Source organism: Pterocles gutturalis, unplaced genomic scaffold (assembly GCF_000699245.1).
Source record: "Pterocles gutturalis isolate BGI_N339 unplaced genomic scaffold, ASM69924v1 scaffold6856, whole genome shotgun sequence".
In the NCBI taxonomy this organism is placed as follows: domain Eukaryota; kingdom Metazoa; phylum Chordata; class Aves; order Pterocliformes; family Pteroclidae; genus Pterocles; species Pterocles gutturalis.
The window spans coordinates 50,494-78,302 of record NW_010100185.1 but is presented as its reverse complement, the minus strand read 5'-3'; the positions used below and the strand labels follow the sequence as shown (position 1 = coordinate 78,302).

The 27,809-nt window shown below is 35.4% G+C and overlaps 1 protein-coding gene across 1 annotated transcript in view; it reads left to right on the top strand.

The window, feature by feature from the left end:
• Positions 1-1,437: 1,437 nt before the first annotated feature.
• Positions 1,438-27,809, top strand: part of SLC30A9 (solute carrier family 30 (zinc transporter), member 9) — a gene marked incomplete at its 5' end in the record, with an annotated part of 35,041 nt that continues 8,669 nt past the window's right edge. Inside the window, 14 exons of the mRNA XM_010078727.1 lie at positions 1,438-1,746; positions 5,223-5,285; positions 9,750-9,849; positions 11,162-11,254; positions 11,639-11,721; positions 13,120-13,178; positions 13,921-13,988; positions 18,510-18,612; positions 21,560-21,615; positions 22,957-23,092; positions 23,504-23,543; positions 23,966-24,037; positions 24,501-24,608; positions 25,897-26,062. Of these exons, the coding sequence (XP_010077029.1) occupies positions 1,438-1,746; positions 5,223-5,285; positions 9,750-9,849; positions 11,162-11,254; positions 11,639-11,721; positions 13,120-13,178; positions 13,921-13,988; positions 18,510-18,612; positions 21,560-21,615; positions 22,957-23,092; positions 23,504-23,543; positions 23,966-24,037; positions 24,501-24,608; positions 25,897-26,062 (1,456 nt within the window). The remainder of the gene's footprint in view (positions 1,747-5,222; positions 5,286-9,749; positions 9,850-11,161; positions 11,255-11,638; positions 11,722-13,119; positions 13,179-13,920; positions 13,989-18,509; positions 18,613-21,559; positions 21,616-22,956; positions 23,093-23,503; positions 23,544-23,965; positions 24,038-24,500; positions 24,609-25,896; positions 26,063-27,809) is intronic.

The window sequence follows — 27,809 nt, the reverse complement described above, 5'->3', positions numbered from 1 at the left end:
GCGCTGCGCCGCCGGTGCTCTGACGTGCCCCTCGGAGGCCTCCGGCCCTCCCAGTCCCCGCCTTGCTTAACACTGGTACGTCACGCCCGTGCTGGCGTTGAAGTTTGCAGTAGGTGTGTAAAATCAAGCGTACTCTTGGTCTGGTCTGAGAAATGAGCCCTGGCTTTTCCTAAAACACAGAGATCCCGTGAAATTTAAATTCTGACCAGTTTTGTCCCTCTTCACTTACGGTTGAGTTGCAGCAAATACCTTTCTCTTTAATGGTCTTGTGTTTGTATGGATTGGTAGGAAAAATGTCCTTTAAACATACTGATGAAGTTTCCCTTTTCCAGCTGCTCCAGTATTGCCAAAGCTTAGGAAACAGCACTGCTCGTTCTGTGCCACCTCTTTGTTGTTGTCTTTTATGAGTTGCAATCAGTAAGTTCACTGAGCTGCGTTGAGTTGATTTTTCTGGGCTTTTGTCACCTTAGCAACAGCTAATAGTAAGAGTTTATCTGACTTTTTGTGGTGGAGTGGTTCTTTTGTAAGCTTCTCGTTGCACGTGCAGGTGCTTCTGTACTATAGAGGACTAAAATAAAAGGAAACCTCTTGAGACTTTTATGGAATAAACAGTTTTATAAAGTACTATAATTTTATTGAGAGATGCATTATTCATATATGATTAATCATACTTTGTATTACAGACTTGATTTACCAGCACTGCCTAATTTTTTTTTTTAATTATTATTCTTTTAATGAATGCTTTCCAAAGCAGCCAGTTTGCCTGTTGCATTTCTGGCTAGAGGAGTTAGATACCCTCTCCACAGAAGTGTTTGTGCTGCCTAAAAGAAAGTGGTTGGTAATATAGGTTGGCCTGTACTGTATACAACTCTACTTTTGGCTAGACTTTTGAAATTGACCTGAGGTGATTTCTCAATAGGCTTTTTACATATTTATCTTATAATTTGACTGTTGTAGATGTTGCAAAAATTTAAGATTCTTTTGTATAAAATGTTTTATACAATGTTGTGTACTTTTCTGTGTAATTTCTGTATCAAGTTACTCTTAATTTGTAGTGCACACAGTTCAGTTTTTCTTAATTGGTAAGGTGTGGTTTGTACAGCATGTACACAAAGTGAAATGAAATAGCAACACTGCCTAATAGTTTTGTAGTGGTCTGTATTTATCAATTCATACTGTATTTTATCAATACTTATTTTTTAGAGATTTTGAGGCACTATGACTAGAATTGGACTTAAGGTATCAGTAAGCTAGTCATGTCAAATAGGTTTATATCTTTTTTTTTACCCCCTTAAGACCTTAGAGGTCTTTGGAAAAAGTGCATACCTGATTGTATGGGAAAAAACCCTGACATTAGAATGAAGTTTAAAAGTGGATGTTTGAAGGGAGGCAGTGAAAACATGCTGTGTGCTCCAATTTTGTAATTCCTAAACATAGGTAAAATAAGCACAGAGATCAGTACTTACAAGCTAATTTTCCATGATTTATGCTGGTATAGCTGGACCACTTTCCCTTCATTTTCCTTCCAAAATGGTTGCCTGAAACATCTTTTTTTTCCTTCCCTGTTAGGATGGCAAGCTTCAGTGAAAAGTGGGAGTCTGTCTTATATTATACCATGCAATCGTCTGCCTGTGCAGTTGATGAGTCAAGTGAGAGTTTATACCTCCAGTGGTCAGAAAAAAGGTCTTGGGTCAGCAGATAAAAATGGATCAGCCCCTGAAGAAACCCTGCGCAAAGTTGGAACAGGTAGTAATAAGCTAAAATAAAGAGTATTTATATAAATGCAAAAACTTTATGTATTTAACAATTGAGAGCTTTTTTTTTTCAGCTGTGTGATATTGCAGAATTATTAGCATTTGTTGCTTGTGGACATCTATTTATAAATTTCAAATGCGTAAGCAGGGAGGAATGCTGAAATTTATTTCTTTGTCATTCCAGTATTTAAAGGATTTAGATTTAATCACTTTTGAAGTGGTGATGATAAAATGTGGATGTCAGAAGGGATAAGAAATGAAATGTATTACTTTTTCTACTTCGATTGCTTACTTGAATTCTTTTTGTAGTGTTTCAGGTTGGTTGTGTGAAATAAACTAGTGATAAAGATTGAATGAGTGTGAATACTGAGCACTGTGACTTCTCCAGGTCAAGCTATAGATGACTGATAAAGAAAGTTGAGCTGTTTCTTCTGCTAGAGCTTTCTAATCTGACAGTTGTCAGAACTGCAGCGCTCACATTAAACACTTGATATAATGGACTTAACCTGAGCCTCCTTGCTGTTCAATTTGATTGTCAATCCTGTGCTAGTTAGGTGCTTGTGAAATTCAGAATCGTCTTGTCCTTGCTCCATCATAGCATCCTCTATTTTTTTCTGCTTAGTAAGGGCAGGACTGCACAGATGTATGTTTGGAAGACTACTGTGCTTAAGAGATAAGAAATGCATTTTAAAATGAATGCTCTCCTTCTCTGTGCTTTTGTCTAAAATTAAGTAGTTTTCTAAAGAAAATTTTCTTCTCTTCTTGTTAAGTTAGCAGCTATTATTCTTTCTTTAGTAACGTGTAAATTCCTGGGGCTTGCAGTAGTCTTTAAAAGCTAGTAACTATGGCCAGCTGAGAGCATTACTTTTCTGATGTTTGGAAGTACAAAAGTGGATCTTAAATGTTGTTCTAAGTGTAATAATTAGATATTGTTTCTTGTTCTAATTGTAGTAATTAGATATTGCTTAAGTCTGTCATTGGATTTTAGAAGAGAATAATGGTTAAGACTCTTTATATTTCTTGGAACATCTTGAGCTTGGAACATCATGTTTGCTAGAGGGTGATATTTTTGCAGAAGAATGTCTGCCTGAATACAGCAGAAGACTGTAGAGCCAGTTGTAGTTGTTGTTTTCTGGGTTCTTAATGTGCAGTTATGGATGTTAAAAATCAGACGTGTAAATAGTCCAGCACTATTGCTTTCATGATTGAGTGAAGTTTTTGTAATTATTGTCATCAGAAGGGGTGTTCCAACCTTCCCCCACCCTTGTCTGATTACTCCTTCTCTTGTTCTGACATTAGTGATGTTTAGGCCTGTTTTGTGAAAAATGAGTTGCTTTCTTGTTTTGCAGAGCTAGGGTTCAGATGGCTCAGTAAGCTGGTCCTGCTCACTGTCTCTAAAATGGCCGGAGGAGAGTCTCTGCCCTTAGTGGCAGCGCGACCTTGAGTCATAGTAAGGCTTCAGTGGGACTGCACCGCATGGGCATCATGAGGCTTACCTTTTTTTGAGAGTTGGAGCTGATGTATGCAAGTGTATATGAAACTGCAGGCTAGAGATACTGTGCACAGATGAACAATTGCTTTGAAGTTTATTTTGGAATGCGTGTTATATGCCTAGTGGGTAGAACATTCTTATGCATTATGGACACAGTACTACTACTGTTTATTTAAAAAAGCACATTTTGATAGAATTCTGAAAAGGTAATATGCTACTTGTAAAGATTCCCATACTTCTCCAGTAACTTATATATTTAGCGAATAATGCATCTCTTTTGGACCTCCATTTCTTTATCAGTAAACTTGGGAAATGCTTTTCCTTTTAATGTGATATTTAAAATAGTAATGTATTAATCTTGAAACTTCTCTCGTATCAACCTCTGCTTGTCTGAAAAACAGCAGTTGTGAATTGGAAGTAGTCAGTATTTTTTTTCTTCTCACTGATGCACTGTAATTTTTGTTCAGTCTTTCGGCCAGGATGGTGAACTTTAAAAGGGTACCTGATGTGGTCTCTGTGCATAGATATACATTTTCATATTTTCATGCATTTTTTTCACCTCTGAAATCTTATGACCCAATCTTTTGATAAATAGTTTTGGTGATATTTCTTTTAATGAATAAATGGTTGCACACAGAGCTTCTGAAAAGAAGCTACTAGTCAGTTTTCGCTGAGCAATCTTAGCTGAAGTTTTTTATCATGAATATTGGTAGATTGGTTGCCTGATGTTTTAAACCAGGTAAGAAAAGAAAGGAAAGGAACAGCAAAGGGTTTGTTGCTTTTGTTTTCAAGTCAAACACTAACTGATAGAAGTGACTGTTTTAGGAATGCAAGTTATTTATGGTCCAGCCTTATTTGTTGTGTAATAAGATCAGTTTTGTAAATTTGTAAGTGTTATTTTTCCAAGAAAGTATACTTGGATTGTTATAAGCCTTAGTGCTCAGTTGCTGTTAGGGCAATAACTAATTGCCTGATGAAAAGATAGTTATGTAGTCCAAGCTTTAAGAATATCTGACCTTTGAGTAAACTGTGTAGCATGTTAAGCTAGGAGTATCTAATTAATTAACACAAACCTGCTTGAAAAATCTTCCTTTATTTTTAGATATCACTTTCAATAAGGTCAGTTTTAATTTTGTGAGTGACTGTGGATGTGTGGCAGACCTCCAATGTTAGACAGTGTTAGGGCACAAAAGAGTAGGTATGTTTTTTTTAGGTATTAGAATTGTAAGTTTTTTGTTCTGAAAGCTATGTTGAGATGTATGAGATAAGGATGCAATATTTGCTTGTATTTTCTAGTAGTACTTCTGATTTCTAAGTAGAAATCTCGCTGACATTACTGGAAGTTATTATTTTCCAAATATTAAGATTCACTGAATAGTACTGTAAATTATATTTTGTTGGCTTTTTATTGAGTCATGCTCAAATTTCAAAACCAGCTAAAATTGTTCTACCTCCAGCTTGTGACACAGGAGTTGTAGATCTTAGTTTAAATATTTTGTATTTTACAGAGCTAGGTTTTTTGTATGTGAAAAAGCTTCAGTCCCTTAAAATTCAGTTACAGCTTGAAAGCTCTTTGAGACTCGAGTAATCAGCAGTCATAAGTTCTTTAGAATTCATTATATTTACTAATCTAAAATTTTGCGTAAAATCGCCCCAAAGTATAAGTACAGTGGTAATTTTTTTTTTTTTTTAAATTCAGGATACTTTCTCAAGTATGTTGCAAGTTCATACTCTTTTGCAAGCTGCTAGGAGTTTATTGATCAATGCTACATTACATGTCTTTTTATTTATTTTTTTTACTATTTCTGTATTTTATTGTGAGAGTTTTATATGTTGAAAATTATAAATTTTTTTTTAATTGTCAGGATGGAAAGCAGCATTAAGGGGTATTCTTATTTGTCATGCTAACCAAATTCTTTACTAAAAAGAAAAGTAGGTACTTCCATATTGACAGTAAGCTTTATTTTTATTTACAGGGCAAGATACCAATAATGAAGGTCAAAAGCAGTCTTTCTTAAAAGAGCCAATCCAAGTCAAAGGTAAAAAAATACTTTCTGTATTGAAACTTACTGCTGTCTGCTAGTAGTCAAAAAAGATATGTGTAAGGAAACTGTGGTTCCTCTTCAATTGTGTACCAAGTTTTATGAATAACATTTTAAAACACTCTTGTATGTCAGCTTTGTTTCATACCCAGTTGTTTGAAAATGACTCCTGAAAAATCAGTTATAGCAGTATTCCATCTGATTACTTTTCTATGCCTGTTTTTAATTGTTTCACTTAAGCAGATGAGTTTGTCAGGAAAAGACTAATTTGTTTTCTCACCTGTTACCATAGTCTGTGCTCCTTGCGTGTTTTTAGACATGTCCATTCACTGCCTTGGACTTAATGTGGCTAAGCTGAATACTTGGTCTTCCCCTGTTCCTTGTTCTAAGTCTTCCTTTGTTCCTTCTTATTGCTGAGTTAATCTAATCAGTGTTGCTTCTAAATATATTTTGACCACATGAACTGCCTAATCTGAGTCCTGTAATGTTCCCATTTGTGCCTGTAATAAATACATGCTGTTGTCTTTAGTTACATTGTTTAAAAACATAAATGGATAAAATAAGAGTGTAACTTTTTCATGTTCTCAATTTATCATGACTTGATTTCACTCTATCTTCGCTCTGATAGTTTATATATGTTATTGTGAGAATTATGCTATTAAAAACTCCTGTGCTTTTGATCACTCCTAGCCTTCTAAGTATGGAGAGAACTTTATCAAAATAGAAATTGCCATTTCTTTTTAAACTCTGTCCAAAACAAAACAAAACAAAATCTCTGGGGTGAAAGTGACTCGGCAGGCTATAAAACTGTATCAAAATTCCTTCCTGTCTTTTCCTAAATTTCAAGAAACATCAAATCATAATACTTGTCAGTAACAGGGTGAGATCAGTGTCTGTCTATGTATGTTTTCCTTTGCTTGTCTACATCCTTTATGTCAATTTCTTTGGGCCTATTGTCACTTGATGTATACATGCAGGGGGAACGCACAAGGTAGACAGGAGAAATTAGACTGTGAAATAATTGTAAAAAAAGATACATCTTTCAGTGAGCAGACAGTTTTGCCTGTTTTGTAGATTATAGATGCGCAAACAAGGATGTTTATGTTAAAGATTTTGATAGCGTCTAGAAAGTGGAATTCTAGTCTTCAGATGCTCCTGTGACTTAGAAACTTACTGATCCAAGTGTTACTAAGACAATCACATTTTTAAACAATCACTAATCTTTAAATAGCACAATTTTAAAAGTGTTTTATTACATCATCTTTAATTGGGCTTTGTCCTTCTCTTGGAAACACCAAATTGACTTTTTTTTTTCCTCATTTATTGCCAATTGTATAGAGTTATTTGAACTAGGGGTAGGATTGTTGAGATATGCAGCAATGTACAGTTGGTTATAGTATTTTCTCCTAGTGAAACTTGCCTGTGTTTCAGAAAGATGGATTACTAGGTGTTTGGTAATCTACAAGTTATTTTTTTCTAAGTTTAATACACTTTGGATATACGTCTGTTTTAAATAAGGAAACATTGGAAGCAGTCTTCTTGTTTAAAAATGTTTTCCCATTCTAGCCTTAGTAAATTATGGACTATTTTTAGGAAGTGTCTAATTTTTTGTCACCTTTGCTCAGGAGCATTGTAGGATGAATGTGATTACTCAGGTAGTTAATACAATTGTTTAAGTTCAAACTAGATGACAGAAAGATTATTATGGTAAATATGGATATCTGTAGTATTAGTGGATTGTTGAGTGTCAAGCAATTGCCTTTAAGCTTTCAAAACTCAGAAATCATAATAGAATTGTAGAATACCTGATTGGAAGGGTCCAACCTTTCTTGGCAAAAGCATGGTCTAAAAAGATGGCCCAGTACCCTGTCCAGCCAAATTTTAAATTACAAGTGTCCAATATTGGGGAATCCACCACTTCCCTGGGGAGATTATTCCAATGGCTGATTGTTCTCATTGTGAAAAATTTTGCTCTTGTGTCCAACTGGGATCTCCCCAGGAGTAACTTTTACCGATTAACCCTTGTCTTTTCCATGTGGTTCCTTGTAAAAAGGGAGTCTCCGTCTTCTTTGTAGCCACCCATTAAATACTGGAACATGGTGATAAGGTCTTCCCTAAGCCTTCTTTTCTCAAGGCTGAACAAAGCCAGTTCTCTCAGCCTTTCTTCATGTGGCAGGCTTCCCTGCATTTTGATCATCTCTGTGGCCCTTCTCTGCACCTTCTCCAGCCTGTCCACATCTTTTTTTGCATAGTGGGGACCAAAGCAGTATTACAGGTGTGGCCTGACAAGTGCTGAGTGCCTTTATTATCTCTGTTGGTGGTGTCCTTGTTGATGCAACCCAACATCTTGTTGACTTTCTTTGCTGCGGCAGAACGCTGTTCACTCCTGTTGAGCTTGTTGTCCACCAGGACCCCCAGGTCCCTTTCCACAGAGCTGCTGCCCAGCTGGGTAGATCCTAGCCTGTGCTGTGCTGGTGGATTGTGTTTTTCCAGGTGCAAGACCTTATATTTGTCTTTCTTGAACTTCATAAGGTTCTTGTTAGCCCACTCTTTGAGCCTATCCAGGTCTTCCTGCAGGGTGGCTCTTCCTTCTGAAGTGTCCACTTCCCCACACAGTTTGGTATTATTGGCAAAGTTCATCAGGGTATGCTTGATCCCATCATCCAGATCATTTATGAAGATACTGAACAGCGTTGGGCCAAATATGGATCTCTGGGAGACCCCACTTGTGACAGGTTGCCAGTTGGAGGAGCTATTTACCACAGGTGTGGTTTCCCACCCACTGTGCAGACAGCTTGTCGGGACCGTAATGCATCAGTTTCTCTAGGAGGAGGCTGTGGGAAACCATATCAAAAGCCTTGGAGAAATCCAGGTAGACCATGTCCACTGCACGCCCCACATCAACCAAGCAGGTTGTTTTGTTGCAGAAGGCAATCAGGCTTGTCAAGCACGATTTGTCCTCAGTGGATCTGTGCTGGCTTTTGCCAATCACGTGTTTCATTTGACTTACAGTAGCCCCCAGGAGGATTCGTTCTGTAACTTTCCAGAGACAGAAGTAAGAGTGATGGGCCTATAATTTCCTGGATCCTCCTTTAAGCCCTTCTTGTAGATGGTGGTGACATTAGCCTTCTTCCAGTCTTCTGGAATGTCCCCTGATCTCTGTGACTTTTCAAGGATTGTGGAGAGCGGCCTTGCAACGATGTCAGCCAGCTCTCTTAACACCCCTGGGTGGATGTTGTCAGGGCCCATCAGTTTGTAGGAGTCAAGCTCCTACAATTGTTCAGATACCAACTCTTCCTTCACTGATGGTGGGTGTGTGTTTGCATCAACCTGTGTTTTTCTTCCCAAGGCCTGGGACCCAACAGTGCTGGTAAAGACAGGTCAAGAAAATGTTGAGAACCTCTGCCTTTTCAGCATTGTTGGTGTCTAATTAATCTCTCCTGTTTAACAGTGGGCCAATATTTTCCTTCTAAGACAATATAGAACTCTGGAAACATTTTTCTCAAAGTCATTAAATGCAGCATCTTTCAGTAAGTATCTTGTGACTTAAGGAGAAGTTCTGGTCCAACTATAGAAGTCGTATCAATCCTGTGATGTGCGGGAAGGTCATGTGTGTTTGTAAAGTCTTCTCGCCTGCAGAATTTGAGCTTTTTCTTTTCAGTTGTGTTCTTAATGTTATATCCTTCAGCAATTGTAACTCTTCTTCCAATGTGCATAACATTTTTAATGGAAGTTTGTGTATAGTGACATGACTTCATCTTATTTTCAAATGTATCTACATGTAGACAGCAGGAAATAATGGCATACATTTAAAATTCCATTTGTCCTTCTTCTGAATAGGTGTGGTATTCTTTGTGCATGAAAATCTGATGTCATAAGAGTGTATCATGTAGACATGCAAAGTGTTATGAAAAACTAATTTATATTTTGTATTTTTATAAATGCTCCATATTAAGTGTGCTAATTTTGAAAGTAAGAGTTGAGAAAAATGGCCCATATAGTCTGTCTCAGTTCTCTGTATGGTTTGCAAAGGTCAAAAATCTTCTCTGTGGAAGGTGGAATTGGTTAAGTATTGGAGAAAAAGAAATGCAGCTCTGTGTTTCCATTTCAGTTGCTAGAGCAAGGGTTTGCCGTATTTGAATGTTAACTTGGTAGCCAAGCACTATCTCTGACATCAAGGTTGGAGAGGTAGCTGACAGTATCAGTTAAGTGTGCAGGATGTTTTGAGAGCCCTGAACTACAACTTAGCAAGTAGCATTTTTGGAGGTAAATCATTCTACTCCTACTCATTTCTACAATTAAGAACACTCCTGTCACTTCACTCTTAAGTTTTCTATCTCACTGACAAGCATTGTTTTTCAGATCTCCCCTTAGAGGTACCATGATATGACATTAGATTGAATTACCTTTTGAAGTTTCTTCTAAGTGACTCTAACTTGCTTATCTATTTCTGTTTTTAAGTTAAAGCAGTCCTTAAAAAAAGAGAGTATGGACCAAAATACACACAGAATAACTTCATCACTGGAGTCAGAGCAATAAATGAGTTCTGTCTTAAATCCAGGTATGATGGGTTCGAGTTGGAATTTAAATTGTGAATATTTTTTCGGATGTGCTTCAAAAGTAATTGTGGTCGGAGTGATTTTGCACAGCAACTTTTTCTAAATGTTTTTGTGGTACATAATCATAAGTGTCTGAAGTTAGTTCTTGTTTGCTTAGCGTTAGCTAAGGAACTTGCACTTAGTTAGCATGTTTCCATAGTGGCCTCCTATGGTAATGTATTTGTACTTACATGACCGTAAATCCAGCTGGGGGCAGTCCACATCTAGAGCAGCTAGTCGTAGGGGGGAATGGCAAATAACTTGTTTCAGCATTTTGGGATCATGATGATTTGATGTGAACATCTCTGAAAGATCAGTGGAAACTTCATGTCATGTGAGGTCTGTAATTTGGAATAAAATATAATCTGGTTCATTGTAACCTAACTATTGTTACTTAATTTATATTTACTGCCTTTTACTATGTGCCATGCCTGCCAGCAGGTCTTACTGATTATTGCTATATTTGAGGTGTCTGTCAGTTTTCATGCATGCTATGTGTGTGACCCCAAGGCTTAGCAGCTTTGTTTATAGCTTTTTATGCTGTCACTGTTCCTCCCTAGTTTTTACATATAATGTATATCACTAGACTTGTCTTTGGTAAAAATCCAGTGACAAATTATGTTTAGTCCTTTGCCATATTTTTATCATAACTGGCTTGTGCAGAGAAATAACTAGCTAAAGTTTTAGGGGCAGGAGAAAAAAAACCCCACTAGATAATTGCTTGTTGTATTTAAAAAAAAAAATTCCTGATGCTTCTCAATGTAGATGCCCTAATGTGTAGCTCAGCACAGGAAATCTATCTATTCCCCAAAGTAGTTTGTTGTCTTCAGCCTTTTGCAGCTTGTGCTGGGTATGTAGGTTTTGAGGTTCAATTTCTTGACTTTTCCTGTCATGCAACTTCTGCTTGCCATTTAGATGTTAAACCATGAACCCTCTTTTTTAGCACTTGTAGCCATTATCAGTTACATGCAGATCAGTCATTGGATGTTTTATTATTCAATGTTTTATTACTTTGTCTTCCATGTGTAGTGTTTCATAGTGTGAGGATGTGTTTTGGACTTTTGAGTGTGGAAAATGCAGTGGTTTTCAGTAGCATCCTAGAGATCACTTGTTTCATGCTATGTATCTGTTCTGTTTGGCTCATGTAAGTAACTTCATTTTTTTTGTACTGCAAGTTAATAATATCAAAATTGTGGAAGATCTCCCAGACATGAAAGTAAAATTACAATAGTATGAACTTTTTCTTGCACTAAACCGTTTGTCCACTTTCCTTAGTGATTTAGACCAGCTGCGGAAAATTAAACGACGAAGCCCCCATGATGACACTGAGACTTTCACTGTGTACCTGAGAGCAGATGTAGAGGCAAAGTAAGAACGCTTTTATGAAAAGAAGTGTTTGGATCATTTAAAATCGATTATATGAGAAAAAGAAAAAACTTTTAAAATGAGTTTACAATGTGAAAGGGCAGTAATGTTTTCTGTTTTCTATCTGAACACATATTATACTCTTATTATTGTAATAATTACATGGTGGATATGAAATTGGAGGATATGTTTCATGTATTCAAATATTAAGTGCTTGTCCTCAGTCCCCTCTTGCCCAGCTCTTTATTCTGTAGAGTAGTCTGTGTGGCTTCTTATCAGAAAGAATGCTGTGATGTTCTGCTTTTAGGAAAGGCATTTGTAATGTAGTCAAACTGAAAAGAAGTTCCATAAATAAAACTGCTGCTAAGTTACTTTTACTCTGTTCAGGTCTCTTGAAGTTTGGGGTAGTCCAGAGGCTCTTGCTAGAGAAAGAAAACGCCGTAAAGAGGAAGAGATCAAGTACAGAGAAAGTGAGTATAGAGTTTTCAAATAACTTCAAATGTAAACAACAAAGTACGATTGTTAGAAATCCACTAGATGGTGTGCTATTTAATTGAGAACATACAGTTTTGGAATTTGCAATTACAGGTAAGGTTTTACAGCATAGTGTTAGACTAACACAGTACTGTCTATGCAGATATAGTCTGTTACTATCTTGCAATTTATCATTTGTGGGATACAGCAAGAATATGCATTTGGTTGAGGTCTATAGTAATACTTTGTTTTTTTGGAGGGCTTTCGGTTTTTAGATTATAGTTAACAGCTTCAATGGTTTGGGATTTTTTAATTGAGAATTTTGAAAAGACTTAAAACCAATCCGGTTCTTGATACCATACCATTACTCATTTATTTTTAATCTGAAATGAATTCAGCTTACCTTTGTGCTTCAGAAGTGGGGGAAACATCCTCAGATAATGCTTTTGCTTAAAATTATTGTTGTCATCCTTGCTGGTATTGTCAATAACAGGTACAGTCAAATCAGTAGTTTGTAATGGATTTTGATCTGTCTAGTCAGTTAAAGTCACAGGAGAGGCAATATTGCTTCAAGGTACTTATTCCAATTATGCACCTTAAAATTAGAGGTCTTTTCATCTTTTTTTTGAAACAGTTGTGCCACTGGATCACCCTCCTAGTAAAAAGGCTAGAGCTGCAGGCACTTGTTAAGGTACCTGGAAGTGTTTGTACTGAAAGTGCAGTCAGTAGCTTCAAAATTTTAGTGACCAGCAGAATAATTCATGGACATAATTTAAAGAAAAAAAGATTAAAAAAATACTGCTCAGTCATAACAGCATACTGAAACATTGTACACTTGAAGTGGGTAACTCACTTTTTACAGCCTATCCTCATACTCCACCAGCTGTTTTAATCTACTTAAATTATTTTGTACAATGTATTTAATATAACTTTGTAGGGGAGAATCGAGCACTACAGCTTCTAAATACAGTAGTATAGCAATGTTTATTTTGAAGTTGATGAACATTGTTAGTGGATTGAAAAATACTGATGTTAAGAGACTTTCTTTGAAACGTCCTTCCCCCTCTCTTTTGTGCTTAAGGGATGGGAGGGGGGGCCAGTAGAATGTCTGGATTTGGTGCAGTGTATTTTGAGTTTTTCCCTCTGTGTATCATCCTTTGTTGGTAGAAATGGCAACAATGTATAGGATCATAATAGATTGTATTTGACATTTTACATGAGTATATAACAATATGTGTTTCTGATTAACAATACCAGGAGAGGAGTCTTTCACAAAGAAAGACAGACCATGTAATTGTTACTAGAAGTTGGCTGCTGCATAGAAAACATTAGACTTCAATTCCTGAAAGTACTGGTTACTAGTAAGCATTCACAATAACAATTTTGTATTGCAGAACTATTTAGAAACCAAAGACTATTGAGGGAATACAGGGAGTTCTTTGGAAATACTAAGGTAAGACATATTTTAAAGTTTTTTGCTAGACAAATGACTCAAGATCTACTATGACACCTTTTGAAGGAAAAAGTTGTGAAATGGTTGCATAAGCTTAACTAACTGAGTATTACTGGAAGATTTATTTGCATTGTAACATACCAGATCTGTCTCTGATTGTAATGCAGTGATAAATGTTATGATGCCAGTTTAAATGGGTTCCTACTGTGGCAGTGTAATCCACCAGTAAGGTTTTTTGGTCAGTTGCCTTCTTATTCACAAAATTGTATTTGTGATTTCATCTGTAGCCTATGAACTTGTATAGTAAACACACTGTTAATTTAGAGAAATTAAATAGGTTTTTTAAGGAAGAAGACCCAACACATTAACACTTTGCTCTCTGCCATACTGGCCCTTCCTCTTTGCTTAAGCTGACCCAGTCTCTAGATGCAGATGCTGTGCTATGGTAGAATGATCTCTTGATCTTTCTGCTGCACAGCTGGTTCCTGTCCTTATGGTTGCAGTGGCCCCTGCTGGAGGCTTTGTTGGTTATTTATCCTTTTTGTAGCCATCCATTTGTAGAAATGTGTAAGACCCAACTGCAGTTTGGGTGAGAATTCAGTAGCAGATTAGTAGGCTTCAAGGACTTCACTTTTGCAATACAGGTAATGCAAAGTTTTTATTTAATAATTTGTATGGTACATCCTTCATAAGGTCAAGATTTGGTTATTTTATTTTAATAATATCTTATTTCTTTATGTAGCCACGCTCCAGTGCAGCAGCTATGTTTTTCAAGGGACCAGGAAAGGTGGTAATGGTAGCTATTTGCATGTAAGTTTAAAAAAATTAGTGTTTTGTTTATGCAAGTATAAACCAATTTATTTTTATTATCCTGGAAATGAGAACAGTCTGTATTAAAGCTAAAGATACGTGTGTCTCTGTAACTGAAGTTAATAGAATTGTTTATTAATTGTTGATGGGCGAGAGTTTAGGTAAATACATTCATCAATATATAGAGTTCAGGGATAGAATATATCTCTCTGATCAGAGAAGAGCAAATATTTTTAAGTTGATCAGACTAAACAGTTTATTAAAGTGAAAACCAACATTTTTAATGGCATGGAGAGCCACGCATTTAAAGTTGTCTTATTTTTTTTTGTTTGATCTTGAGAGGAAGCTTTTGATGTGTTTTAAACAATCTTCCCTATAACCAACAGAAAAGAATTTGCTGTTTCTGCTGTTATTCAGTTCTTTTCTTCTCTAACTGATAAGGGGATATTTTGAGGTTTTTGCCTTTCACATGTCTTACAAGTTTGAGTGAAACAAAACTAATATAATGATTCTGATTTAAAGCAAGTAAACACAAAGACTATCTGTCATGAAATAAATGTGTGTTAAGTTTCACTGGGGAAAGGTTGGCTGAAATTTACTTGCCCTAAAACCAGTGAATTTTAAAATAAATTTGATTTTTAAAAGGTATTTGTTTGGTAAGACACTATCAATATAAGGGAGCAAAATAGAAATATAGGGAAAATGCTCTTTTTTTTTTTTTTTGAGTTTTCCTACAAAACTATATGGTTTTTGCTTGGGGAAAAAAACCACAAAGCTTGTTTGACTGAAAATCTAATTACTTTATAAATAGTTATTCAAGGCTCTCTAAGTTAAAAACATGTAAGAACTACTGGCATGGATGTTTCTAATGGAAAGAAAAAGATGAGGGACTGTTGTATGGTAACTTCTACTTCCTTCATGTTTTTTTTACAGTGATCTAGAGAAAGCAGACCCTTCCTCCTGCTCTGTAAATATGGCATTGCTATAGACATTGCACTCTCTTCACTTCATAAATACCTTTTGGATGATTAGGTGCTTTTATAGATGAATGCCTGGCAGCCAGGCCAGCGGAAGTTTGTATAGCCTGTTGTATTTCTCAGTTGTCTTTTTGTGGAGCTTTTTTAGAAGTTAAAGGATCTTTTGTGGCCCTCAAATACCTGATGACTTTTCAGAGATTTAAGTCAAGGCCACTGTCAATGCTTCTTTGTTCATGGCCCTGATCTTCTTGACATCAGGTGATTTTTTAAGGGCTTTTGGTTTTGGGTCAAGAAAGGCCAATCTGTCTTAACTTCTCTGGTTGGAATGATTTGGTAGGCTTTTCACTAACTTCAGGCTTCCCTAGCGAGGATGAAATGTGGTTCAATAAAAAGCAGAGTTCTTCTCTATGGATCCACGTGTGAAGGTATAGACCAGGTGCACTGGCACATTCTGTGTTGTTAATAGAATTCTGTGTGTGAGAAAAACTTTAAAGCTCTGTTAGACAAATACAGGAAAGTAATGTTTTTTATCAAAAAGGGAATGATCTTTTATTAGCAAAACATTCTTCAGAGTCCTGCATTGTTGAAGTGCTTTCATTGTCCTGCTAATGCTTTATCTTTTAAACAATACGAAGTTTGCATGGTATATATTTTTTTTTTAAATACTAGTGGTCAAGGATGTTAGTAATGTTACTGCTGCTTTTGAAATAGGCCTGATGAAATGTGTTTAGTTCTCAAATCTAGAGCCTAAATAGAAGATTTTTTTTTGATAGGTTCGTAATGGTTCTGAATAGTTTCAGTTTGATTTTTTATTTTGGATTTTTATTTTTTTACTGTCCGTTCTTCAAAAGCCTAAATATTTTATGTGGGTAGACAGGGATAGTTGTGTAAATCCGATCAGGTCCTTCTAGACCATTATCTAATTCTCTAAGGTAGAGTAGAAAAAGTGGGCAATCACATGATGGTACAATTCTTCATACATATTTCTCAATTCCCCGTTCAACTTAGGGTTTTGAGGTGGTTACGTTGAAACAAATTTTGAATGATAAATATGTAAAAGCAGGTGTTAATGCCCTTTAATTTTTTCAGGTTTACAGTTCAGACAGGATAGATTTATTTGAATTTGTTTTAGTTGTAATTAAATTGTTAAGTTAGGAACCTTCATTTGAATAAATGATTTTTGACCTACTTTTGCATTTATGTATTTTGTGTTTTTTTTTTCCAAAGAAAAGCTGATTCTGTTACTGTATCAGTACATCTTACAGTTACCAATTAAATTTAAAATTGACAAGATTTCTGACAGTAAGGAAGATGTATATCTGTTTCAATGTTCCTCCCCTCCCATTTTGTTGGTGAACATTTGCCTCTTCTGTGAACTTTGGAATACAATTATAAACAGTTGAATGAAACTGCTTATTTTCTAGGTGCAGAAGAGAAGCTTATTAGAAAATGTTGTATAGTAGTAGGTTTAATAAGCAAGAGAATTGTACCTAATGAACCACGGTGGGGTTTGTTTTTGTTTTTTTGTTATTCCTTAGCATGATGTCCAAATCGTTACAATAAATCTGTTTCAGACTTTACCTAGCTTTGGTTTAAGTTCTGTTAAGATTTTCTACTCTTTCAGGTCTGTGCAGATAGAAATGAGGCAGCTAAATCAGTCAGTTCATTTCGGTACAATAGAGAAAACACTTTTTGAATTGGTGGTCACTGATGTAAAAGATAACTTCGTTTCAAACTGATTTGAAGCATTTTAGCTGCCTTCTCAGAATCTGATGGTTTTGGATTGTTTTTCCTCTTCTGTTTAAAATCTTTGTAGTATTTCTTCAACAGAATTATTCTTTCATAGGGCTTATTATTTTCAAATGCAGTGCTGAATTTGTTTTTCAAAGCAACGCATAATTTACCTGCAGTAAAAACCTGACTTTTTTTTCACTCCAAACTGACTTTTTTCTGTTATCTTACATTGATGTGAACATCTCATCAGACAAGAAACACCAAATAGCCTTGATGGCTCTGTAGAATCACTAGGCTTTATAATTGTTTCTTATGTAGGACTCTTTCTCTCCTATGTCTCGAACTTACTAGACATCATTAACAGATTGATTTTGCTGGGCCTGACATTTGAAAACCTTATTGTGGTTTATTTCTAGATTTCTAGGGTGTCAAATCCTGCCCCCCAATTTGAAATTTGTAGGGGTGAAATAAAATATCAGCTGAGTGCCTGCTGTGTTATCTGAACAGGTGGGGGCCCCACAAATGAATTGTGCCTTCAGATAAGCTGTCAACTCCATTAATACAACATTGAGAAGAACAATGCAGAAGTCAAGAGACTGTGCTCATGAATCTCACTGTAATTTCATTTTCTTTCTATGCTAAAGATGCACTATGTTGTGAGTTGGAAGAACTTGAAATTAACACAAGGAGTTTAAATTATGGATGAGTTTTACAACAGCCTTCCTTTCTTCTTGGACTATCCACTAATTTACACATTTTTTTTTACTTCCCACCTATAAATTACGGTGAAGCTTCACCATCTCATGAGGTAATTAGACTAAATTAAAAATGGTAGAGCATGTTCAGGTCCTTGGATGGAAGGAGGCATTGAAAACAGTGCTACCTCTTGCTGGAAGAAGTGGATGTAGAAATTCCTTAAGGATGACCTTGGAAATGAATGTTATTTAATCAGCTGTCTAATCTGGTGTATGGCAAGGGGATGTACGTATGCTTCTTGAATTTAAATATAATTTCTTGGCATGTGGTTGTTCAAAAATGCAACTACAAGTTATTGTTAATACTTATTTATAACACTTAATTTCATTTGAATGCTTTTAAAAATTCCCAATAAGCTAAACTCAAATATGAAGAATGTTATAGTCCTCTAGTCTGATTCTCTTTGTAATACGATTCTAATAATTAACCTACTGATTCTGATAGTGAATGTTTGAAGTGAGAATGTAGACTCGTATATTAGTGCCATTAATTATCCTGTTCTGTACAACGTAACATGATGCTTACTCCCGTCAGCCTGTAGCCTAAAAAAAGACTTGAGAATTCACACTGGGCATCTTGGTGGAAAAGTTCCGTAGATAATTTTTACAGTGTAATCTAATGACAGCCTTTTCTTCCTGTCTGTTGTCTTACGTTTATATCGTACTGGGAATTGCCCAAGCTGAGATTGAAGTGGGAAATCTTGCACTCTCGTATTAGGAGGGGATGTATAGGAGGCAAAGGATTGAAGAAAGAGAAGAGGAATTTTTTAAGGCTTGTATACTCCTACTAGTAGGCAATTAGATGTTCTGAGTAGTGTATGTGTTGGTAGTTTTCAGAAGAGAAACTTATTCAGGGCTGCTTAGAAGTTAATTTATTTTTTCCAAAATTGTTGTATATCATCAAGTTTAACTGAAAGGGCTTTTTAACAGTAACCATGCAGAAAATGTGTGTGGCTTGTCTGCCTGTACAGGTCTCTACTGATATTTGGTTTCACCACTTGCTGGCAAGTAATGTGTGACTATACAGCACTTTTATTTCTTTTCTTCATTTTCAGAAATGGGTTGAATTTTTTCTTTAAGCTACTTGCTTGGGTTTACACGGGTTCTGCAAGTATGTTTTCAGAAGCCATACATTCTTTAGCAGACACATGCAACCAGGTGAGTATTTTTTCCCTTCTGCTTAAGTTAGCACTTGTAATAATTTTCCAGGAATAAAGTTTTTACACTTGAAAGCAATAATTAAATCTACTAGTGTTCCTTAATTTGCCTATACTGTCTAAACACAGTGTTTTATTTAGGAGGACTAGAGCGCATGGCACAATACTTCAGTTTTCTTTTATAAAGTTTACTTATAGATAACATCAGTGTTGTAGAGCAGCCTAGAAACTCCAAGTTTATTAGCCACAACTCTTATTAAAAATGACTTTCAAATTCTGCTGTGACATGTATTTACAGTGCTCTTGCTGTTCAATACCTGTGATCATTTTTGTACTCTTTTGTATGATTTGCATGCTTTAGAATTAGTAGTAGTATAGTCTAGGAGCAAAAAAAGCGAATACTTAATCTAATGACCATTTAAATAATTTTGAGGCAAAATGGTCTTAAAAGATGTTTTTTAAACAAATGGTTTCATCTGCAAGAGGGTGTTTGTGTATTTTACTTTATTATTACATAATTTGTGGTTTCAGTCACTCAAATTACAAAGCCTGCCCAGAGTGTGACATGCTCTGTGTGCATGCAACAGGAGAAAGATGTACTCTTTTCTGTGTGTGTGTGTAGTATACATGTGTATTTTTTAGCTTCCCTGAGACAAAATTGAATCTCACTTAAAAAGTAATGTTACTGTTATATACAGTTTTTATCAAACTGTAGTAGATGAAGGCATATTTTGTCATAAATTTACATTACTTTAGAAGTACTGCTAAGCACAGAGCTCTTTCTGCTGTTGCCCAATCAGAGTGCACAGCAGTTGTTACTCTGTGGCAAATTTACTTGCGAAAAGTAGTGGTTTCAACTAGTGATTTCTACAGGTTTATCTAGCTGCTCTTTTATTCTTGATGCCAGCAATTTGAATGGAGGGTTTATAAACTTAACAGTAAAATAACTGACCAAGTCTAGAAGCCTTAAATCTAGAAAGAGTGACCTGTAATTATAAATAAAATCTGTTTGAATGGTGTTAGGACTAGTATTTCTGTTAATATGATACTGTTTGTAATGCATGTACATTATTTCAAACTGCTTGCCCCAATTACTTCTTTTCTAACCTTTTGTTTTTTCATATAATTGATTGTTCTGTACTTCAGTTGCAGTTTATTTTCCCTATAGCTATCAAGATGAAAGTGCACCAAAAAGTTACATGGGTTATAATATTAGTCAAATATATAAACATTAGGGAGTAAGTCCTAGGACAAGCTTAATTTTGTTTGTCACAGTGCATATGCATAGTGTGGCCAGCCTTATCAAAAACACACAGCTCTGAGTCTGACACACCACCTGTCAAAGTAAATGTGCTATGTATGTAGTTGCTAGTGCTGTGGGAGGCTGCTAAGGCAGTCTAGGAATAGAAAGATGAAAATTTGAGCATCGTGGTTTCTCATTATTCTAGCAAGAGATGACTAAGCAACAAAGTCTGTAATTCTGTGACAGTACCTGACAGGAAAGTGTTTCAAGTTAACACTTAACCAAAATAAGAAAGAGGTATACTTTGTACATCATCTCAGTTTCAAGTCCAGTTGCTAACCTACTTCATGGATTATAAGTGGCACATTTACTTTGATAGGTGGTGTGGCAGACTCAGAGCTGGGAATGTAATATTAGTGTGCAGGGACAAAACTAATGGGTTTTTTCCACTATTTTCTTTACTGTGCTTGAGGCATACATTACGAGACCTTGAGATCACCCCTTGTTCCAATGTAGAAAGAATCTTTCTTGTTGCAGTTTTTGGTATAGCAAGGCTTTAGAAACAAAAAAAGCACTTAAAGACGAGTGGCTAAAACCCTCCTGCACCTCAAGCAAGAGCAGTCCTTGTAACTCATAAAATGCAACAGTCTTGTGCTCCTATAAATTTGAAGAAGGTATGGAACCTTAGAGCAGACTTAACATCTTAAAAAGCATTGTAACATAATTTTAGCTACTTTTTGTGTCAGTTGTAGCTAGTATGCTTCTCTGTTGGGAAAGACTGAGTTGAGGACTCTTGTTTTGTTTGCTATTTTTTTATAAATGGTTTTACACCACCTTCAGGTGTTCCAACTGTAAAGTGAAGACAGGGTTGCTACTAACGCAACTGATGATACTTAAAGAAATTTTATGGGGGGACAGCCTTAAAGTGTGTGATTTTCATTTGGCCAAGTGTGGCAGTTTATAGGTGAAACAAGTTCCATAGCGATATTATCTGCCACTTATATGTGGAAGAGCTGTTCTGATTTTTAAGCGTGAAAGTTATATGTTCCACTGGAAATGTGGAGGTTTTTTTTCTCAAATATTTGAGTATGTGGTTTTTGCAGAAAATGCAGGAGAAATCTTGCTGCCTCAAAGCAGCTTGCTGCTGCGAAGACTGAAATGTCTAAACTTTCAATACTTGTTATTGTTTCAGTAATTCATGGTCCTAAAACAAAGCATGTGCTTTGCAAAATTGAGGTCTAGATTTATAACTTACTGCATGAATAGTTTAGTTATTGCTCTAAATGTAGTACGCCATCACCATAGTTTCTGTATAATTTCTCTTCAAGAAGGATTTATTTAAATAGTTTTTTTCCCTGAACAACTCCATTCCTTCACATTGAAGCAGAGGAACAACACTTGTGATTGCACATAATGTTCACTTTCGGTTGCAATTCTAAAGTTATAATTAACAGTAATTATACAGATATACATGCTATATAATTTCATATATATTATATATAGGTATAATTAACAATTGGTTTGGGGCAGTAGATTTAGGTGACAGATTTTGAGGATTATATTACAGCTCTAACGAAATACCAGTAACAAGGCATATATGCAGATCAGCAAATTGCATCTGCCTTTATCTTTCAAGTTCAGTTGATATAGAATGTTTCTAAATTTTTTTTTGTAACCAAGTTTTTTTTCCTTTTGTCCTGAATAGGCATTGCTAGCTTTGGGCATCAGTCAGTCTGCAAGGACGCCTGACCCTAGTCATCCGTAAGGTTTTTGAGTAAATAATGATTTTGGTAATTACATGTAGGAGTAAGATCAGTTCTTGTTTGGGCATCACCTTGTTCTTTTTAGTTTACTGTTGCATATAACTTCTGATATGTTTTTTTTCTGATTTTACAACAGATAAAATAAGAAAAGGGATTTCTTCCAAACTGCAGGAGTTCTAGCTTCAGTGGCTTGATTCATGTTATATTTCTTTTTTGTTTTTTTGTGGTATGCTTTTTGATGTGTATTATTTTAATTGGCATTATTTCTTTAAGTTGTTCTCAGCTCTTCTTCCAATGGATAGATTTACTTTCTTTTTAAACACTATTCATGCGAATGACAAGATTTTTTAAAAATGAAAAATACTCTCCTCTTCCTATTTTCAACAAAGTGCTTTTCTGCAAGGCAGCTACTTGTACCATAAGGAGATGTGTTTGACTTAAAATACTCTCTGTTTTTATCTGAGTAATAAGGATATTATTTATAAGTTCTTACAACTTGATGAAAGTTAGAAGCTGTACTTGCCGTTATTTTCTTGGTGTTGACCTGCTTTACACTTTACATGTTTGAACAAGTCATTCATACTGTAAGCACTAGTTCAAAATACATCTAATTTACAGAATTAGTTAAGCTTTTTATCGTTAAGAGCATCATGTAATTTGAAGAATGTTTTAATCTTAAATTTTTCTAAGTATCTGTTGTATCTCCTTCCCCTTTTTTACTTTTTCCCTTCTTCCTCAATATAGTTCTTTGTACTGTTGGTTTTTAATGTTGCTAAAGAAATGTACTGTTTGTAGTAGCAGTTAATACCAAAAAAAGGAATAAAGGTACACTTTTAATATTCCTTTAGCTCTTTCCACTGCTCTTGAAAACTGCAAGTGTTGAATGTTTGCAGATAGCTGAACTACTAAAGGATGTTACAAAGTTTATTCCTTTTAAATTAGCATTATAAAATATGGCTGCCTATAAGGCTAGAGTTTTCATTTAGAAGTAGCATGTTAATAAAATGTGGAAGTGACATGAACGTTGGGGTTTGTTTTCTTACAGTAGTAAAATCTTCTCTTTCTGTACAATAGCTAATAATCTGTAAATAGCTTGTTTAAAAATGAATTAGAAAAATATTTATGTTTGCTGTCTTTGTGTGTACTCGATATCCTTTTCCAGGTGGCTTTTTTTTTTTCCCTTGGATTAGGTTGGATTGGGCAGCTTTGTGTTAAATAGATGCCCAGTCATATGATGATAATTTAACACATGTAAAAATTAATGGAAAAATCTTGTAGATATATTTGCAGAGATATAGAATCTTATTTTCCTAAATAACGTCCTTTTGTTTTCATTTAGGTATGGTTTCACAAACATGCGCTATATTGCCTCCCTGATTAGTGGTGTGGGCATTTTCATGATGGGTGCAGGACTTTCTTGGTATCATGGGATCATAGGTTTACTCCACCCTCATCCTATAGAATCTCTTCTCTGGGTAAGATAATCTTGTTTGATATTGTATCTAACACTGGTGACTTCACAGAAAGTGATGGCACAGTCTGAAATTCACTTCCTGGGTCAGTTTGAATCCCAACACAATTAGTTCAAACCATCCTTAGTGAGAATTTTTTAAAGAAAAAAATAATGTTGAACTATAGCTGATCTTACAGCAAAATAAGCTGTTCTTTAAACCCTGCATCTTCCCTTCACACCTCCCAAGAAATCCTCCTTTCCTATTTTGCAATATATTGCATAATTCAAGTATTGTTGGTTGTCTTCTGTGTAGGGACAGCTACATGGCACAGTGGGTAATGGGGCTCTGGAGTGCTGCGTTTGGATAGTCTATGGTGAAGAGATCTGTAGAAATATGCATATAGCATAATAATTGAGACTTTTTTTCATACAGGCGTACTGCATTTTAGCAGGGTCGTTGGTATCTGAAGGAGGTATGGAGTTTCAAGAAATATTTAAGTGTTTGTAATCTCTTAAGAGTACAATGTGAATAATTACAGTAATAATTGGTCATTGCTTACACAGTAAAGTTTTAAGCTTTGTTGCAAAATACTTGTGTTCTAAACAAACAAAAGTGGGAAAACTTTTTTCCTTATGCGTAAATAGAACACATAATTTGGAAAGTATATGTAAAACGCCTTCTTAGCATTAAATTAGCAGTGAATATAACTCTTCTGATTTGTATGGGAGAGACGCATATAGAAAAGACTTTATGCTTTGTCATTATTCAAAGAATCAATAATCAGAGCTTTCTTGATTATCTGGTGCTATGATATAAAAGTTCCCTCCTTTCAAAATGGAAGTAAGGCTTTTTGCCTCTTAACCGTTTTCAGCAACTACTTTGGTGTTGTTTCAGCTACCCTTCTTGTTGCTATAAATGAAATTCGGAGGAGTGCTCGAGCCAAGGGTCTGTCATTTTATCAATATGGTATGTGTTGTTATAGCAGTAAGCTAGGTGGTTATTTAAAAGGGAATCTATTTACCTGTATTTGCATAATGATAGAAACAGTTTTGTCTCTTCTCCCTTTCCCCTTGCCTTGCTGATCTGTTTTCTATTCTAGTAACAAATACATTTTACAAATTAGGTTAAAACCTGTTGATTTAAGTAACACTGCTTAGATACTTTTACTAAACTACTTGCATTTTTCAGGATAAATGCCCCCTACATTTTTTCAGACATTTTGGAGAGGTTTCCATAATTGGCAGTGTGCTTTTTCTGTGTATTTATGAATGCTTTCAGAAGTGTGCATATGCAAAAATTCAGTTTACACCTGTATACTTTCTGAAATTTTTCTCTTAAGTTACTGGTGTTAGTGTAGTTTAAATACTGTGCATGATGTAGTAAAGCTAAGTTTTCCAAGGCAATGTAATTTTTTTTGTTGTATACACAGTCGTGCAGAGTCGCGATCCTAGTACAAATGTGGTGTTACTGGAGGATGCTGCAGCAGTTCTGAGTGTGGCCGTAGCTGCTACCTGTATGGGTCTGACTTCTTTAACAGGTAAAATTCTGCTTCAAACTGAGGCAAGCGGGATGTGAATTTCCTCCTGGGCGTGATATGAACACAGAGCATTTAGTTCATATTGGTTGTCTTAAATACATCTCTACTCTTTTTTCTGATACTTGCACTGTGTAAACTTCTGGAGGTTTATACTGTTCTCTGATCTGATTTATAGTCATTTGAGTTGAAAATATTTAGAATAAAAAAGTTTTTTTGTTTTTTTCATATGTCTGTTACTGGTGGGGTTAAGCTTGAAAGAGTATGTGCAGATGGGTCTAACTTCCTTTTGAGCAATTTTATCATACAAACCAAGGTATTTTTCACTAAAGGTATGTTTATTGTAGTCAGTTATGCAAATCACTGTGTGCCCTGGTGGGATTGCGTAATCTGAATTTCCTTATTCAGTGGCGCGCAGCTCCACGTGCATGTGGGGATGATTTAAGGAAGCAGTTCTTTCCTTCCTTTTGATACACAGTGATATTAGTGTTACCTTCAAATTACAATAGCTGCTCCTGAACAGTGTGGCAAACCTAACTCACGCAGGTAGGATGAACTGTATTGCAACTGGTTCAAAGTCTGTCTTTGCTGTACAGTTTAAGTTTTCTAAAGAGGGAAGATTATTTGCCACCTTTTAAGTATTGGCTTTGGCTCTCAATTGTTTAAAAAAATAAATATGGTAATTTTGTTTCTTTGTGGCTTTTAATGAGTTAATTGCAAGTGTCATTTTTTATATAGAAATCAGGTTTTTATTCCATCTATAGTTTCCTTTGTAAAGTTAAAAATACATTACTGTTTCTACAAATCTGAGTATGAATGAATACATGTTTAAAACTTATTATCTGTGTTCCAGAAATGGTTAATACTTCTCAGTTTTTGGGTTACTGATAAAAGAACACAGACTTTTGTGCTACTGCTTGTATTTAAGTGTATATAATTTTATATTAATAAAGGTAAATCTATACACAGAAACCTAAATAGCTAACAAGAGTTTACTCATTTATTAGTCCTGCAGGAGACAGGAGTGGCTGAGGGACAGGAAGGACTTGATACTTTATCTTAAGATAACTTGTTTTCTTCCAGCTTCATCTTGCTCCTCAGTAGGAAAGAATTGCCAGTTCCTTTAAAAAACCCCAAAAAACAAAACAACAAACCACAATAAACAAAATCCCACCAAAAAGCAAAATCCGAAAAACCCATCACAACTATGTACTCCTTTCAGTGTGAAATCTGAATTATCTGCTATGTTTTAGAAATGCTCAGTGAAATTTACTTGACATCTCTTGTTTAGGAAACCCTTATTATGACAGTGTGGGGTCTCTAGGTGTTGGAACTTTGTTAGGAACTGTGTCAGCATTTCTAATCTACACTAACACTGAAGCCCTGCTGGGACGATCCATTCAACCTGAACAACTGCAGCGACTCACTGAGTTACTGGAAAGTGATCCTGTGGTAAGGTGAGAATCTTTACAGCTCAAGCTCTACTAAGAACAAAAAGCAGGAAAATAACATTAGAAAAAAATAGTTAACACACTTTAAATGAAAGGGATGGATTACTTTTAGAGTGGATTCTTCTGTATCGAGATTTTAGAATCTTAATTATTACTAACTTCTGTTTCTATGCTAAAAATGTCAATAAGTGAATACTCCTGCCACTCGGATGTTTCAAAGCTGAAATAAAATTGCAAATATGTTCTAACAGTTACATTAATTACAGGAGTTGACAATGACTTAATGAGAAAGCCATTGCAAACTTAAAACTATTTTCAAATGCATGAAATGCAGGCACTTAAATGATACTGTAATGTTGCTTTTATAGTATATTAGCACTTAAATATTTAAATTCTGTTACTGTTAATATTCAGTGTTTGGAATTCTGTAGCAGTTGGCAGTGAAATGCTGCAATAGTGTTACGGTGTAATATATTCTGCATGTTAGGTGCTTGCAGAATGAACTCTATGCTAATTTCTCTTTATTTAGAAATCTGCAATTTGCAGTGAAATAAACTTACTGCTCTTTGTAGTTCTGAATTCTTTAAATGCTTTTTAAGGAGCTATTTTAGTTTACTTTAACCCTATTAACCTTGATTTAGAAGCAAAACCTTTTTTATTTTCTTCTTAGTCTTTATTCAGGAATATATTTCAATCTAAATCAGCTGGAATATTTTAGAGCTTTTCTAATTTGTAGTCATTACTGAGCTCTGGAGGGGGGGAAAAAATCCAGCCCATTAGTTTCTTTCAAGTATTCCATTGTTAGCTGAGTGCTGCATCATCTCCGTTGCAAGCAACAGGTCTGAATGTCCTGAATTCCAGAAGCTGAACAAGATTCCTGTTGTGGATTAGGATTTTGTTGGAATTTTCACATGTCAGTAACTAAACTCTGTTAAAGTATTTGTGGTGGCCTTGAATTAGTGGAGCATGCATTAATAATGCTGTGTTAGAGTAGGTGAGTTCAGATGGTTATTTGTACATGATTTTCTGTAGTTCTTTTTTCCAAAGTGCACAGGTGGCTTGTGTGTGTCCCAGGCTGGAATCACAAAATTTCTGCTATTCGAAGAACTATTTTGTATTATATTCCGTTTTGCAGATGGCTGTAACTTCTCAACAGAGCAGACTTAGTTATTCTCCTTCTCACTGTAAACATTTTTTTAAAACAAAATAACTTAATTTTAAAAAAGCATGAAGGATAAAAAAAACTAAGACTTAGTAAGAAACTGTGTATTTCTTTTACAGTTAGAAGCTGAAACGTATTGAGGTACTTCTCATAATAGTACCTTCTGTATGCACTCTGTCTTGAGTGATCTCTTTCTTAGATCCATTACATGATCTGCTTTGATTTCTTTTCATGCACACTTTGTCTTTCACCAAGTTCTTCTTGTAGTAGCCCTAGTATCTTGAGCTTGGTTAACTTATATCTTCTAATAAGAAATCTGGTCTTGATCTTGGAATTCTCTGTATTTTTTGGGGAAAAGCTACTCTTAATTCTTTTCTTACTCCAACCTTTGGCTAGTTAGGTTTTTTGTTTGTTTTCAGCTTTTTACTGTGAAATGAGAAAGTCTTTTAGCATCAAGAATTTCTTCAAAAGGCTACTTGTATGTTTTCATCAACATATCTTTGAGCTTTGTAAGAGTTTCAGCGTTTTCTTGTATGTTCAAACTTGTTTTCTTAAATGGGGTTGTATAGTAGTATGTCCTACTCTTATATT